The sequence below is a fragment of the Nematostella vectensis genome, chromosome 1 (genome assembly GCF_932526225.1).
Source record: "Nematostella vectensis chromosome 1, jaNemVect1.1, whole genome shotgun sequence".
Classification (NCBI taxonomy): Eukaryota; Metazoa; Cnidaria; class Anthozoa; order Actiniaria; family Edwardsiidae; genus Nematostella; species Nematostella vectensis.
In genome coordinates, this window is record NC_064034.1 from 17,164,053 (window position 1) to 17,180,426 (window position 16,374).

Sequence of the window (16,374 nt, forward strand, 5' to 3'; positions counted from 1 at the left end):
CGGCTTACTGCTCTTACTCGAATATGCATAACACATTTTCATAGTGCCACCCAAAGTAGCGTTGTCCTACTGTATTACACGGGCAAAAGGAAATTTTTTTTTATTATTTCAACGACATCAATACATCGATAAATGTTTTCTCTAAATAAATAGAGATTGAAGGTTATTTGTTCGTCAAGGTTACATTTTCTCGCGTTATTCAAAAATATTAAAAGCTACCGCTCATTTAGCTTACGCAAGACCTTGAGCGGCTACCCCTCATTTAGCCACTGTGTATACAGCTATTTCAATAAACGTTGTCAAAGAGCGCTCTGCCGCACGCGCCCATACCGCGAGGTAGTATGGGTAACCTAGGTTGTTTCAAGCTCTGCCATCCTTCACCGCCGACACGAAATTCGTTGAACGCTATCAAAATCTGCGCGTCTTAAACAAGGAAACAAGAGCAGGTTTGGCACCTATCCCGTAAGAGGTGTCAAACGGAGACTCCGTAGTTACACTATACTAAAAGAGAACCTGCAAAGTGCCTGAAAGGAAAAGCAACGACGGCGGCGACGGACTGCAGGGAGAACCCAAAAAGCTTTTATACTTTGCTCTCAATTTAAAACTAGTTTAGATAAAATTCACTCGTTTATGTATTCCCCCCCAAAAAACTATAGTTAATCCTAGAATCTTATTTCTGGCATAGTGAACAAGGATAGTCTAATTTTCAGCGCACACGTTCCCGTCCTCGCTACACCATGAAACTTGGAGTTTTCACGTTGTCGTTTGTAGAAAAACGGCTGAAATGTATCAGACAGAATCCATTTCAGAGTATATTTCACGTCTGGCTCTTTGAATTCTCAATTGTTTTCTGCCGTCGTCTTTCGCGTTGCCGTTGTCGTCCCTATTTTTGTTCCTATTTTTGCAGATACCTTTTACAATTGTACGCGGCACATAGAAAGAAATGCCACAGTGTCTTCAATAGATAATGCAAGAAACTGTACCATCCAGACATCCTCGGAAACCCAGGGGTATTTCCCTCTAACGTTACGTTAGAGGAAAATACCCCTGGGTTTTCGAGGATGCCATCCAGTTAACTCGCCAGCGAAGGTATTCAATATAAGACTGCGGCATATTTACTGAAAACCTGTTACAACATATATTACCCATACCACCTCGCGGTATGGGCGAGTGCGGCAGAGCGCTCTTGTACAACGTTATATTAATCTTGTGGAAAGAATTGCGGGTAATCGACTTGACTGTCTCATTGTAACCAATGGCGTTGCGTGACGATGAAACCCACTCGTAGGATGAAAATAGCGATTAAGAATTACGGTTGAAACGGATCCAGACCAATCAATGACAACAACTTCAAGAAATTGGCTTTATTAGAGATATCAATATTCGGTACACAAAAATTTTGGCTTGTTTGCCCGTGATATATATTCATAGACTAGAGGCAGTGGGTACCCTTGAGACATTCACGTTAAGGGAGAAAGGGTAACACAGTTTTTCATCCTCAAAGATTTATTGCTTCACCCCCTGTAGTGGTAGATTGAGCGGCAGGTACCCACTCCCCCGACCCTCAAACACACCCTTTGTCCCCCTTTTCGGGATGGTGCTTTCCCCAACTTCGAGAATCCATTATACAGACAGGAGACAAAACACAAAAAAATATTATTTTCTCATTGATGATTAACTCTACCTGACTAAAATGCACTCCTTAATTAACTGTTGCTATGGCCGTGTATAACGTCTGATGATAAATCAGGTATGACTGGAATACTACAGGCAAGGTGTAGAGTAAACTAGGTGGTGGTCGGCGTAGGTAGAATCAGAGAAAAAAAATTAATACATTTTGAAATGGTATGTTTTGCGCCCCTATGAAAACAGAGTATTTTCGATGACGTTTCGAGCGTTATGCACTAGTCGGGGGAAAGCCCCGCACCCCCATGCCCGGGGAACAGCGGGGCTAAGCGGGGCGAAATATGACCACGGCACCCGGGGCGCTAGACGTGTTTTACATCGGCAAAGCTGAATACCGCGCTGTAGGTGGGGACTGGAGCCGGGATTAAACTGCCACAGGAAGCCCAAAACGTCAAAGAAATTACCTTTTCCAGTTAATTCGATGCTTTGCTTTCACAAACTTAAAGTCTTCTCACGGTACAATATCAAAGGACGTGACCACAAACCATGAGGACACACATTTTGGTGTATGTGTATAATATATAAATCCACGAGAGGTTTTACTGCACAAGCTCGCATACGAAGTCACGAACAATGAGTCTACATGTACAGGTTTTCGCACAGGCAGCCCAAGGACAGAGAATAAGAAACACAATTCGTGACGGGCTTCAAACTCGCTCTACTGACATTCTATCGGCAAAATTGAAATAAAGGAAGACTCAAACACAATATTACATGGTCTAAAGTTTTATTTTCCACGATAAAGTATTTTTTGGGGGGGCTAACATATAACATATAAATTCCCCCATACATTCCTTTATAAACTTCTGACAGTAACCTTGGGCTGCCTGTGGTTTTCGATACTATAAGTGTAAATGGACAAGAAAAGTTAATAATGCGTGAGCAAGTTCGTTAGGCTGAGCTGTCGGAGATTGTTCATGTTGAGTAAAGATATTTCATTTAGCGTTTCATCGGTTTTATATCAATTAACGTGTTGCACTATGAATGCAAGTAATGGGAATAAGTGGCACGTCTTTTAGCTCATTTGAGAGATACTGTACATGATACAACATCAATCTCTTTAAGGAGCTCAAATGCATTTAAGGATTGTTTGTAAATATTAATACGATCGATCGATACAATCGATCAAAATTTGATTATTTGGTTTTAATACATCCCGGGGGCGAGTCCTGTATGTGTATTTTCGTTGTGAAAACAGATCACGCAGTGCGGGGCAATAGCGGGGTTTTATAAGCTCCAAGCATCGAAAGCCCCGCTATTCCCCGGGTATGGGGGTGCGGAGGGGCTTTCCACTGACTAGTGCATTAGCCAGTCGTAGCTTGATGATTCGGGTTTGACAAAAATGGGGTCGCAAAAGTAAAAAAAAAAAATGAAGGCCAAGAACAGCAAAAAGGACACCAAGCAAAGAAGAATAGAAAAGAGAAAGAAAAAAAATGAGTGCCGCGCGGTAGAAATAAGGCGCGACTGTCAGACAACACCATTGCCTAGTGAGGGAAACGTTGCGTGACCGAAACTAAAAGCGGCTGCGAGAGCTGCGAGGAGAATACTTGACCTTGAGCCTTATTTATCAGTTTTACCAATCAAATGATGTCTCCTCAGGCCCCCTCGTCCATCGTCATTTGAACTCTGAAAGTAATTATTGCAAAGGAAACCAAAGTTGTCGGCAGTTTAGTAGTCTTGCTTTGTAGTAGAACTTTGCGAACATCATGAATCCCAACGCTGCGAAAGAAATCAAGACGATGAAGCTATGTAAGTTATCGCTAGTAGTGTATGATTGATCCCTGAAGCCTCGCATATTGAGTTTCGCTACAGTGAGGCAGGTTTTCCGCATGAGTAAAGCAATTGAGCTAGAGAGAATATATTCCTATTCAACGCACAAGTGAGGGAGTACACCTTTTCCTCTCGTGCCTTCCGCTTGAAATTCCACACTTCTAAGCGGAATATACTAGAAAAAGGCGAGCTTTGCGCTCCTCTCAAAGAGCGTCCAATGGTGAGTAACGCTATCTGCTGTAATATTTACCTGATGTTCTTTCTATCATTGATTTGTTTGCGAGATGTCATGCGTGGCGCTCGTCAGGCACGGCTGGACGACCGCAGTGTTTGAAAAAAAAATATTTCGAAGGGAAACCATGGCGTAACACGCTGTATTTTTACTTGATCCGACCATTTATTAGCCAAGGAATATTGGTTATAGATATTACTCTATGTTACTCCACGTTTTGATCATTTTTTGGGACGCTCAAAATTGGCTATTTTTGGCTCCCGTCGAAAAAAACAGACGAAATGTTCAGACTCGTACCCAGTCGTTATTTGCTGTTGCGGGGACATCCACAGGAACCCTGAAGCCGAGACGGAAAATAACAACGACTGGCAGATTACAGATCCAAAATGGCGGACGATGGCGAACAAATGTTATGAATTTTCACAGGCGAAGAAAAACCTATCTATACTGCATTTCTTGCTTGTAAAATTCCATGTGCACATGTTAACTGCAGAAATAGCCTATTTACTTTCCTGGAGTTTGGAATTCGGCGTAAGATCATGTGCGAATAGTGACTTTCTCTCTCTAGAGCTTCTTCTAGGGAACATAAAGACAATTTAAGCTCGAATTTTATCTCTGAAAGTAGATATTTGTGATTAATACAATCTAACCAGAGCAGTACGAGTTCAAATAAGAACATTCAGACAATCCAAATTTGTTTCATGAAATAATCTATCGAGCTCATCAGTGTCGTCCGCCGTCTTGGATTTTTACGAAACGAAAATGTCCTCTGGGAACGACCGCAAAGAAAACTAAATGGTTTACAACGAGTAGTGTAGGTAAGCCTTTTGACTTGTGCACCAAAAAAGTGAATAAAACGGTCATAGAAACGCTGCTTGCAAGATATTTGAAAAACTTGCAAGATATTTCCTTAATTCTGCAAGACTTCAAGCGAATCTCGACCCCGAAAGCGCATTCTGACCGTCATGCACCATGCGCTGTGCGGCATCTGGGTACGAGACCTCATCCTCATTCGTAATAAAATACAGATAAGAATATGAGTGGGGAGGAGGTGAACCAAGATGAGGGAGGAAAATCACCTAAACAGTTAAACCAGATCCAGAACCAGATCAATCTATGACAACAACTTCAAGAAATTGGCTTTATTACAGACATAGTTGGTAAACAAATTAAAGATAATATCAATACACAAACATTTTATATGGTTTGCCCATGGATAGACTGATAGATTGGTTTGTGTCAGTGCCCGAAAATATACTTTCTCTTAAACTGTTTTTATTTCAAATTTATAGGCTTCGACTGACAGGCCTGGGAAAAGGGAACAAGAAAACAGTTCCTAAGAAGCCTCCAAAAAGGAGACCTTAGTAGAATTACAGAAGCAGATCTAGGGGGAGGGTTTAGGGGGTTTAAACCCCCCCCCCCCCCCTTTGGGCTGCCAGAAAGCCATATGTAACAAAAAAAATACCCCCTCCCCCCTTTTTCACTGAACCAAACCCCCCTTTAGTGAAAAGCTAGATCCAACCCTGGATGGGGGGGATGAATAGGTTCGCAGATCGGCGGATTCAGCCTTGAAATGCCCACGGATTAAGGATTTTGATGATTATTTCAGGGGATTGGCAGATTTTGGAAATACAACGGATCACGGATCTGTTGACAATTTGGGGACAGATTTTGGATTTTGACTGCTTTGACGGTTGAAATCCGGATTTTAAATGAATTTCAATCGAATTGTTTATCTGTCAAAACATGTGGATCTAAAAATGTCTGCGGATCCACGGATTTGCCCCGAAAATGTTGCGGATCGGCGGATTTACATACCCCTATTCACCCCCCCCCCTGGGTTATATTTTATTGTGCCCTGGCTTACGAAGTGATGTATCGTTCTGTGATTGTTTGTTTTGCTTAGCATGCTGCCCTTGTCATTCCAAAATATTTATTTTCAGGGAGCTCATGACTCGCATAAGCCCTGGTTTTTCTGTGGGCCTCTCGCCTTGCCATTTTCCCTGTAGTTATTGTATGTAGTCCAACTGTAATTATGGCAAACAAATAAACTGAATCCAGTGCAATCAATTCTTCGCTGTTCTCTAGCTCATTGGGGAAACTTAGGTGTTGAATAATTGTATTAAATTCTTGGACATGCCAAATGGTTTCTTTGTAATAGACATTTTTTAGCTGGAATATACGCAGTAAACATAAACAGTTGAACAGTATTTGACTTTTCGAAGTCCGCAGCTTGCAGAGATCATACGGGGGGTGTTTTGTAAGGGGAGTTATCAGTTGTGCTGTCGGATTATGAAGTAGATTATGTTTGTTCACATGGTCTTTGTATGTATAATGGTGCTCAAATGCTTTCCGAAGAGAGTTACAGTAGTCCCTTATAGTAAGCTTATTTATGCACTGATAAACTAAAATGTCTGATAAAAAATTTGAGTAATTCAGTAAATAGAGCACAGTTGATTACCAAACTCGAACCCTACACTTTATTAACCCGTGTAGGAAGCTGTCACATACCATTCAATCCCAGAAAATCTCAAGGGGGAGGGGTGGGGTATAATATTATTTTTGGGGGGGAAGGGGTTGAGTGTACCCTCACAGGGTAAGCAAAATGACTTTCCGTACACTCGCAAGCATTTTCAATGAATGGTGCTAAACAAGGAATTATTATTTTCCATTACTGATAGAAAATATAGGCCAAATGCTGATTTCTTTGAAAGGATCTTTCTGAAGGCCAAATGCCGATTTCTTTGAAAGGATCTTTCTGAAGGCCAAATGCTGATTTCTTTGAAAGGATCTTTCTGAAGGCCAAATGCTGATTTCTTTGAAAGGATCTTTCTGAAGGCCAAATGCCAATTTTCCTTAAAAGAAGGAAGAGTCAGTGTTCCATGCGGGAGAAGGGGTCCAAAATATTGAGACTCCCGCCTAATGCGGGACAGAAATCATGTAAATCGGGTGAAATACAGTAAATATATGGAAAAAACCAAGAATGCCAATGCTGGTGAATAAAGAGATGTATAAACATTCTCACAAAAATTAGACTTGTGATAGGGTTCAAAATCTTGTGAAACCTGCCTAATGCGAGTGAGTTGACAGCTATGGGGGTGGGGAATAGCTGCTAGGGCCCGGGAGGCTCTCATACAATAACAGGCATGGGTGATCATTATCATTTACTGCTGCTGTTTTTCTCTGCACCACTCACTCTTTATTTTCCTTATAATTCCTGAGCTATGCCTAAGAAGAATTAGAAGATTCCATTTACTCTACTCTTATCTTTACTAAAAATTGCCACTTCAAGTAGACTTTAAGGCCACCTGTGGGATATGAGAGAATGTTGATACCTATAGTGTATAAAATTTGTAAAAGAAAATGTAAGAAATTGGCTGATAAGTATCTGAAATTCAATTATCTGAATATTATTGCCCAAACTTTTTCTAATGTTAAAAAATGGAAAACGTTGACTTTGTTGATATAAATCCTTTTTATGATTTAGATACTGATGTTGATAGAGTTTACAATGAGCTGAAAGAGGTAAGTTTTATTCATTCATTTTATTCATCAAGCACGCACTGATCAAGTATTTTGATTTTCTCTTTATTTTTTTTTTCTAAACTGTATTTTTTAAGTGTTTTGACCTTGAACCTGCAGCTAGGGTACAGTAGAACAGATCCTCTGAAGGTCGAAGATGTCTGCAAAGTGGATGAGTGGCATTACAAGGGCACAGCTGCTGTAGATGATGCTATAAAAATCCTTAGAATAAAGTAAGCATTAGAACTTTGTGGCTTTACAGGGGCCTATTTAGCCCCCCTTCTAATCCAAGATTTCCAAATTCACACAATTAAGTTCTTTAAAATAATACCACTACAAAGATTACATGCAAAATGTGTATTTGAGTCATGAGTGTGGTTCTGAAAGTTTGAGTGCAGGTGAAAACACTGACAAAAGCTGTCAAGGCATGAGTTTTGTGTAATCTTATTATTATCACAATCCCATTTGTACAATCGCTATCTGCACAATAAAATTTAATAAATATGGCTCCATTTCTGCTCTAAACTTGCTTCCCTCCCCCCCCCCCCCCCCAAATATTTTAAAGGCCTGCTATGGCACCGGACTTTAATGACATATACAATTTTTAAAAATAAATATTTTTTCCCAAAGCAAAGAGCACACAGTCTTGGATTTTGGATCTGGTCTTGGTGGCCCAGCCAGGCATTTAGCAGCAAATACGGGATGTCATGTGGTTGCCTTGGAGCTACAAGAAGACATGCATGAGTCAGCAATAGACTTAACCAAAAGATGTGGGCTGAGTGATAAAGTTAAACTTCAGTGTGGAGATATTCTGAAGCTGGAACGTGAGTGAGGGGGTTCTCCCCCCTCCTCTCCACTTTTCTGAGTGGATGTGTTTTTCTTTCATTAACGTATGGTTTACATGATGTACCTAAAATTTATGCATCAAGGGTTAAATGCCCGGGGGGGGGGGTTGTTCCAGCCTCTACCTGATAGGGATACTCGTTGTATTTTTAAGGGGTCAAAATCGGGCCTCAAGTATTTTTAGGGGGTATCCAAGATAACAATTGGCTTTTCTCTTAGAATTTGTATTTTTAGGGCTTCTAGGGTATTTTTAGGGTAGCCATTTTTTTGGTGTGCCAGTATTTTTAAGGGGTATTTTTTTAATTTCCCGACGAGCATCCTATCAGTTTTACCCTGAAGAACCCCTATAAAAGAAGATATTATTTACGTTTTTTAGGTGATTGTATTAAATTTTATTGGTCAGATTTCTTAGAATATTATAAAACCCTTGCCAAATGTGTGCTTTTCTCTTTAATAGATTCTGAGTCTTATGACTTCCTTGTCAGCTGGTTAGTGATTCTTCATATTGAGGATCGGAAAACACTGTTCAAAAAGTGTCTTGACCTTCTCAAACCTGGAGGGAAAATGTGAGTAAAAGCAAGGAAAAAATATAGCTTCCCTGATTTTTTTTCCTATTTTTGTGGAGCCTTCTGTTTCGAATACACCCTTGATTAATGATTTAAACAGAATGCCAGAGTTATGTTCAGGGTACTTGTTGCTGGTCATAAGGCAAGAGGGGTTGGGGAGAGGATTTCCGGTGACAACTACTACTCAGTACCTTTTACCCTTTTTGAGGCAATGTGGTAATTGTTCCACACAGATATATTGAAGACTATTACAAGCTTGCGGATATCTCTCCATCTATTGCTGAAGACTTGAAAGAGGCCGTGTACGTTTCTTACTTGCCTACAAAAGAGGAGTACATTAAGCAAATGGCTGATGAAGGCTTTACAAATATTCAGGTGAAATTCTTAAAGTCCATATAACGTTTCAGAGTTGATAGATTTGGTCGATTCTTTATATTTTCATCTTCCAAATGGTATGTGGTTCGTGTGGACTCTAGAAAACGCGCGTATAACTCAAATCTGTAATATTGAGGTATTTTGGTCATTTGGTCAACCATCGGAAAAAAGGCCGTGAACTGAAAGGCCCAGGTCCAGTCATTTGTGGCGTAGATAGAGATGTCAATCAAATTACATGAAAAAATATATGCGCGCGCTAAACCGATTTCCGTCTTCGTGTCTTTTTAATTATTGCTGAAGATCGTTGCGTGGTTACAAGTCTTACGTCATCTTTATATCTCAACCTGATAGTCAAATTAACTTTAGGAAACAAATTATTTAACTTCAGGAAACAAATCTGCAAAATTTAGCAGATATTCTGTAGGCTATGAATTGTTTTTGCATTGTGCGCGCGCATTGCATGCGCAATCAAGAATTCTCATGAGCGCGCGCTGTTTTTGAAATCAACAACAAAACGATATTTTCTTTTTTCGCATATAATTCTCGATTTGAATTATTTTTGGCTTCATTGTTGGTAGCATTGCAATAGAAAACACTTCGTCAATATTTTGTGGTATTGCCGTCTCTGAATTTTAACGGATTTAAGGAAAATACGTTGTTTTAGATTTTTCCGCCAAAACTTTGAACTATTCACTCGATTCAATCTCCTTTCGCGCGACCAGGAAAATTTTCAAAGATCTGTAGAAAATTCAAAGTTCAGTCAAATTTAATTCCCTTTTCAGAATTTGAATGTTTATCTATGCTTTCTTTTGGCTAGATCGATATAAATGAAAGAACTTTAAACCATTGGCAAATATTTAAATATGTCTAAAAATGTTAAAAAATATTAAAAAAGTAATGATAATTGTTAAATATAATTCTACTTCGCCATTGGTCAATAGTCGCTGCGAAGTCACGTGTGAGAGCGCGCGCGAAAGCAAGCGGTATTTTTTGCGTGCGGATAGATTCGAGCAGGCCGGTCAACGACTCGTTGACCACATCCGAAAAGCATAAACAATGGCAAAAGACGAGGAATTCAACGACGAAATACTACAAGAAGAACCAGAGCGAGATTAAAATAGGCTTCTTCGCCAGTTATTGACAACTATGAACGCCAATATGTGCGAAATGAGCAAATCGCTCAGAGCTCTCAAACGTGGCGCTAATGGCGGCCATGAGGCAGACCCTGCCAAAAAAGCCGCAAAGACGGCAAATACTGCTTCGATTTCGAAGCCAGAGGGGGTTTCTGACACTGCTAAAGATCTCCTAGACTTCAACAATAATGAGAGCAAGGCTGAAGAGCCTAAAGAACAGCATTCCATTCACGAATCGCTGTTAGATGACCTTGCTAAATCGCTCGACACGAAGGAGCGAACGGCAGAGCCGGTGAATCAAAAATTGGCTGACGTGGCCAACAAAAGCTGGCTTAAGAAGCTAAGCGAAGAACAGTTAAGGTAATTCCCTTGAATTGCACTGCGCACCCCATCTGCGCATAGTGGCGCGCGCTGTTTGTTCGAATTTTCCGGTGTTAAAGGCGCGAGCGCGCCACAGTTGTACAAGAAAACACAGCAAAAGGCGCGCGTTTTTTACTTAAAATCGCTTCGACAGAAAAACGAAGTCGGTTACCCCTATTTTTTATTTGCTCAAATAGTTAAATATATACGGAAAAATGATATACTGAAAGAAGAAAAAAAGTTCGGTTGTAGAAGTTTTGTTATTTCTCTTAAAAGCCGTAAAAATACTTCAAAATGGCGCTTTTTACCGTATGAATAGTGGCGAAAACAATGTCTTTTAGTGCGATCTCTTAAAATGTGATTTGTTTTGAACATTGGCTACTACGGGTTATTGTTTAGGAGATCGGATTTTGGCAGCTCGACAAACAGAACTTAATTTTCTAAAGACTATAGGCACTCTTTTTGAAAACTGGGGGGTTGGGATTTTTCCTCGTGCGATCAGTAAAAACGCGGTAACACTACTCCCCTCTGTTGTGAAAACGAGGTCGGTACCCCCATTTTTTTTATTACATTTTTTGAAAGCCCTTAACTTCAATATTGTTTATGCCAAGTTTAAAAAAATTCTGGGTTGTAGAACTATTTCAAGGGAATTACCTTAAGGGACACAGCAGACAAATACCTGCGTCCTAATAACTGTAGTCATGTTGTGGTCCCTAAAGTAAACGAAGAAATCTGGGGGAAATTAACACGTGAAAACAAAGGATGTCAATTTTTCCCGCCTTCAAACCAACATAACCAAGGCTGGCCATATTGCAGTGAAAACTGCGGACTCCTTGCTTAAATTGTCAGCCAAAGCTGACAAAAAGTTTCTCGCAGAGTTGGGAAATCTTTTAGCTCTTTCGACGGATGCTCTGACAATTTTAGGGCATGCCAGTTTTGAGCTGTCTCAGCTTCGACGAGATGACATAAAGCCTCACCTTAACAAGAAATATGGCGACCTTTGTGCCGCAAGTGTACCGGTGACAGAGTGGTTGTTTGGGGATGATTTACAAACCAAACTAACTCACATTCGAGCTGCTAACAAAATTGGAAATACTGCCAGTGTTTCTACATTCAACAGACAAACAGCAGGTTTAACAACAGACCTAATAACAGGAATTTGTTTAGCCCGAGCACCACCGGCTCAGGGTCGGCAGAACTGGCAGAACAACAAAGGCCAGTCGCCATTCATCCCACGCGCGAAACAGCGCACGGATCAACAACAAAGGAAGTAGATTCCGTAGATGTTGTTTTACAGTCGGCTAAGGTGAGCGAATTTGAGTCCTTTGTACCGTCACTTGTCGAGGTATACAGGCTCAAAGCCAAAAATTTTCTAGCGGGCCAACTTCCATTTTATATTAATGTGTGGAAAACACTTACCTCTGACCCAGAAATTTTGGAAACTGTGGCGGGACAGCACATCGATTTTACCACAATTCCTGAACAAACTAATCCTCCTTTTCAGCCAACATGGCATGAAAGTGAGGCAGAGTTAAACGACACAGAGGTGCACAACCTTGTCGCATCAGGTGTCATAGTAGAGACTAGTCACGAACAGGGTGACTTTATCTCCCCTATCTTTTTGCGACCCAAATCAGATGGTTCGCAACGCATGATACTCAATCTAAAACAATTAAACAAATTTGTGACTTACCACCATTTTAAAATGGACACTACCTCTACAGCAGTTGACATGATGAAACCTGACTGTTACATGTGCTCAGTGGACTGAGCCTATTATTCAGTTGCAATTGCACCAGAACATCAAACATTTCTTAAGTTTTCTTGGCGTGGTAAACTTTACCAGTACACATGTTTTCCAAATGGCCTGACTTTTTGCCCTAGAAAATTTACCAAGCTACTTAAGTCTGTATACTCGACACTTCGACAATGTGGTCACCTTTCTGTTGCCTATATCGATGATTCCTACCTGCAGGCCGACAGCGATGAACTTTGTGTTGAGAATGTCATTGATACTCTTACACTATTTAACAAACTTGGCTTTGTTGTACATCCAGAAAAGTCAGTTCTAGTGCCCACTCAGAAATTGGTTTTCCTTGGGTTTATACTAGACTCTACATCTATGACAGTGTCTCTAACACCTGATAAAGCTACCAGACTTAAAGAAACCTGTCAGCTACTCTTGCTTAAAAAACGTCCATCAATCAGAGAAGTGGCTAAAGTTCTGGGGCTGATGACTTCTAGCTTTCCAGGCATACTTTTTGGCCCATTACACTACCGATATCTTGAGATGGACAAAACACAGGCCCTTAAAACTAACAAGGGTAATTTTGACAGCTATATGAGCTTATCACCAGATGCAATAGAAGATTTTAATTGGTGGATATGTTCAGTTGAGAACGAATGTAAACCAGTCCGCCATGGGGAGATACAACTTACTATGGCTACTGATGCTTCAAAAAAGGGGTGGGGTTGCTCAGTGCAGGATACTCCCTCGGGGGATAACTGGACCCCATCTGAAGCAGAATACCACATAAACTACCTTGAAATCAAGGCAGTCACATATTGTCTCTCACAAATGTGTAAAAAGTTTTGTTGATAATACAACTGCTGTAGCATGTATCAACCAAATGGGAACCTGCCATTCTAGAGAGATAAATGCACTTGTGATACGAATTTGGGCTTGGTGCATTGAACATGATACCTGGATAACTGTCGCTCATATTCCCGGGAAAGAAAATATCACTGCAGATAGCGAGTCTAGAAAGCAAAGAAGGGAAACAGAGTGGGCTTTAGACGCTGACATATATACAGCCACAGTGGCTAAACTTCCGATAAAGCCTGACATTGATCTTTTTGCATGCTTAATTTTAAATGCAGAGTCTATATCTCATATCAACCTGACCCAGGGGCATATGCTGTTAATGCATTTCATACCTCCTGGAAAAACCTGTGTTTTTATGCATTTCCCCCATTCAGCATTATTCAGAAAGTTCTGAGTAAAATTTCTGAGGACCAGGCAACTGGTATCCTAGTTGCCCCTCATTGGCCGACCCAACCATGGTGGCCATTTCTTGCAAGTTTACTTATAGAACCACCTCTTATTTTACCCAGAAAGATAAACACCCTGTACTTACCATCCAGTCCAGAGCTGAGACATCCACTCCACAAGACCCTACAGTTGTTGGCTTGCCCCTTGTCAGGGAACTGCACACAAGTCAAGGCCTTTCAGCATCAGCTTCCGAAGTTATCCTCCAGGGATGGAGGTCAGGAACACAGAAACAGTATCACTCATATCTCAAACGGTGGAATGTTTACTGTAGTCAACGGAAGATTAATCCACTTTCGGCATCTGTGATTGATGGACTGAACTTCCTGGGTGTCTTGTACGAGGAACAGCTTCAATACAGTGCTATAAATACAGCTCGTTCAGCATTATCTTCAGTTATATTCCCGTCTGGAGGTGGTACTTTTGGGACACACCCATTGGTTACAAGATTTGTCAGAGGAGTATATAATGCACGCCCAACTTTCCCAAGATATCAGGAAATATGGGATGTTGCTGTTGTTCTCAGTTACCTGTAAACCATACACCCTCCAGACAAATTATCCCTTATGGAACTGACAATGTTAAGACTACAATGTTAATTGCCTTATTGTCGGGCCAACGTTGCCAAACTCTACATGCATTGGATATATCCACAATGGACTTAACAGATAAACATTGTATATTTTACATACAGGAACTTTTGAAATCCTCAAGGCCTTCCAAACACTTCGGACGCCTGGAACTTAAAGCGTATGAGAATGACAAGCGATTATGTGTTGTTACTATCATCAAAGAATATGTTGAAAGAACAAAGTTGTTGAGGGGCAACGACTCTCGCTTCCTTATGAGCTTTCAAAAGCCCCATAAGCCAATTTCCACTGACACTATCGGTCGATGGCTTAAGAAAGTTCTTGCAAAGTCTGGTATCAACATCAATAAGTACAGTGCCCACAGTACACGTTCTGCATCAATGCCAGCTGGGAAAACTGCAAACATATCCATTAAGACCATAATGGATGCCGCAGGATGGTCTAATGTAGGAACTTTCAGAACATACTATGACTAACCAATAACCCAAGAGCCAGATAATTTTGGTGTTAACCTGTTACATGCAGTGGGCTCTGATGTTTAATGTGATAATAAAAACCTTACTGAGAATTGCTCATGACCATTTGCTTTAAAATCTCACACGTGACTTCGCAGCGACTATTGACCAATGGCGAAGTAGAATTTAGAAATTAAACGAGACTTACCTGTAAGCTGAAGTTTGATTGTAATTGTACGAGCTATTGGGCAGGAGCGGAGAAGTCACGTACCCTCCCTTTTTTATTTATACAAATATTGTACCCTACCCTATCCATTATAATCATAAATGGCCATTCGCAACTTTAAATACTGCCTGCTTGCTTTCGCGCGCACTCTCACACGTGACTTCTCCGCTCCTGCCCAATAGCTCGTAGAATTACAATCAAACTTCACCTTACAGGTAAGTCTCGTTTAATTTCTAAATTATTTAATGTTATCATGTATAGGGGAAGGGATTTTATGAAGCACATTGTTCAGGGTATGAAATTAATGCATTTTCCGCCCCTTAGGCGTGTTTTTCGTATGTCAATACGGAAACATTTCCATTCCAAAATCTTGGAGTTCCTCCTCCCTCTTCCCGGGCTTTCTCTTCTGCCAGTGCAGCCTTGACGTGTGCAATGCTATTTACAGCCTTTTAAATTGACAATCTTTTTTTTTTTCAGTTTGATGATTTAACAGGAACTTGGCGACCACACGTGAAGGAGAGATATCAGAATGCCTTAGCCAACAGAGAGCGAAATGTGAGAGTCCTTGGAGAAGTGAGCTTTGAGGAGATATTGTATTTCTTCTCTAAAATTAGTGGTGTGTTTGAGTCAGGTTCCGTAGGAGGGTGCAGAATCGTCGCTAGCAAGGCTCAATAAAAAGCGGGAGCTTTGTGAATAATATAATACCTTTGAATTTGAAAATAACTAATCTCGTTTCTTATTTGAAAACGGAAGAAGGATGTGTAAGAAGTGATTCAAATTTTTTTTTTATCAGGTCTTTCCTCCCTACTAAGAATGTTATTTGTTTTTTTGTGTTGTTGTTGTTGTTTTGTTTTTTGTTTTGCTTCCTGAGTTCTCCCCACAGAGTCAAGTATCGGGTTCTGTTACTGAGATCATCTTCTCGCACTCTCTTGTTATTTTCTTCTTAATATTGAATTATGAAAATTGAGGAGCCTTTTTTCGCCAATAAATATTGTTCATGTCCACTTTTACTCATCTATCCTCTCCTCACTTTTGAATAATAAACGCAGGCTCAATTCCAGACCTATTTGCTACCGAGTAGCAGTTTACCGACAACTGAGCCTTTCGTGGACCTCGTCCAGGCCCTTTTATAGTGCGGGACCTTGTTTAAGAAACATTTAATTCAAGCTATATAATGAAAAAGAAAGAACTTTATAAACAATGACATCTACAATAAAAGTTTAACTCACTTTTACCTTTTTAATTTGGGGGATGGGGGGACTTATTCAAAAAGGCACTTACCTGTTATTTTGCATTGGAAGAGGGTGGAGGGAGGCGCTTATTCTTAGCCAGGTCACTGAAACGAGTGTTATCGAGACCGGGCCTTTGATTCTGTGTTTGATAATCGACGTCTAAGGTATTTTTGGACTTTCTTGTGAGAAGATTAGAAAAGTCCACATGTCAACAACGTCCACATTTTCGCGCCATAAAGGGTATCGCTAAAACAAAGAAGATAAAATTTAGGAAGACATAATATAAAGTAATGACGCTAATTATTTATTAGTATTTTTCCTTTCCAATCCCTAAC

General features: G+C 40.4%; 1 protein-coding gene and 2 long non-coding RNA genes across 3 annotated transcripts; 2 read left to right on the top strand and 1 right to left on the bottom strand.

Annotated features, from left to right (window-relative positions):
• Nucleotides 1-1,349: 1,349 nt before the first annotated feature.
• LOC116614824 lies at nt 1,350-3,964 on the bottom strand. The gene is made up of 2 exons (XR_004294741.2): nt 3,707-3,964; nt 1,350-3,405 (listed from the first exon to the last, which is right to left on the bottom strand). It is a non-coding gene; the product is annotated as an uncharacterized LOC116614824 (long non-coding RNA).
• On the top strand, nt 3,300-16,036 carry LOC5507584 (phosphomethylethanolamine N-methyltransferase). Its single transcript, XM_048726814.1, has 7 exons — nt 3,300-3,435; nt 7,176-7,213; nt 7,331-7,443; nt 7,841-8,034; nt 8,511-8,619; nt 8,853-8,994; nt 15,285-16,036. The coding sequence occupies exons 1-7, from the start codon at nt 3,393-3,395 to the stop codon at nt 15,480-15,482; spliced, it is 837 nt and encodes a 278-aa protein (XP_048582771.1). The 5' UTR covers nt 3,300-3,392; the 3' UTR covers nt 15,483-16,036.
• On the top strand, nt 3,992-5,885 carry LOC125561921. Its single transcript, XR_007307623.1, has 2 exons — nt 3,992-4,506; nt 4,981-5,885. It is a non-coding gene; the product is annotated as an uncharacterized LOC125561921 (long non-coding RNA).
• Nucleotides 16,037-16,374: the final 338 nt, after the last annotated feature.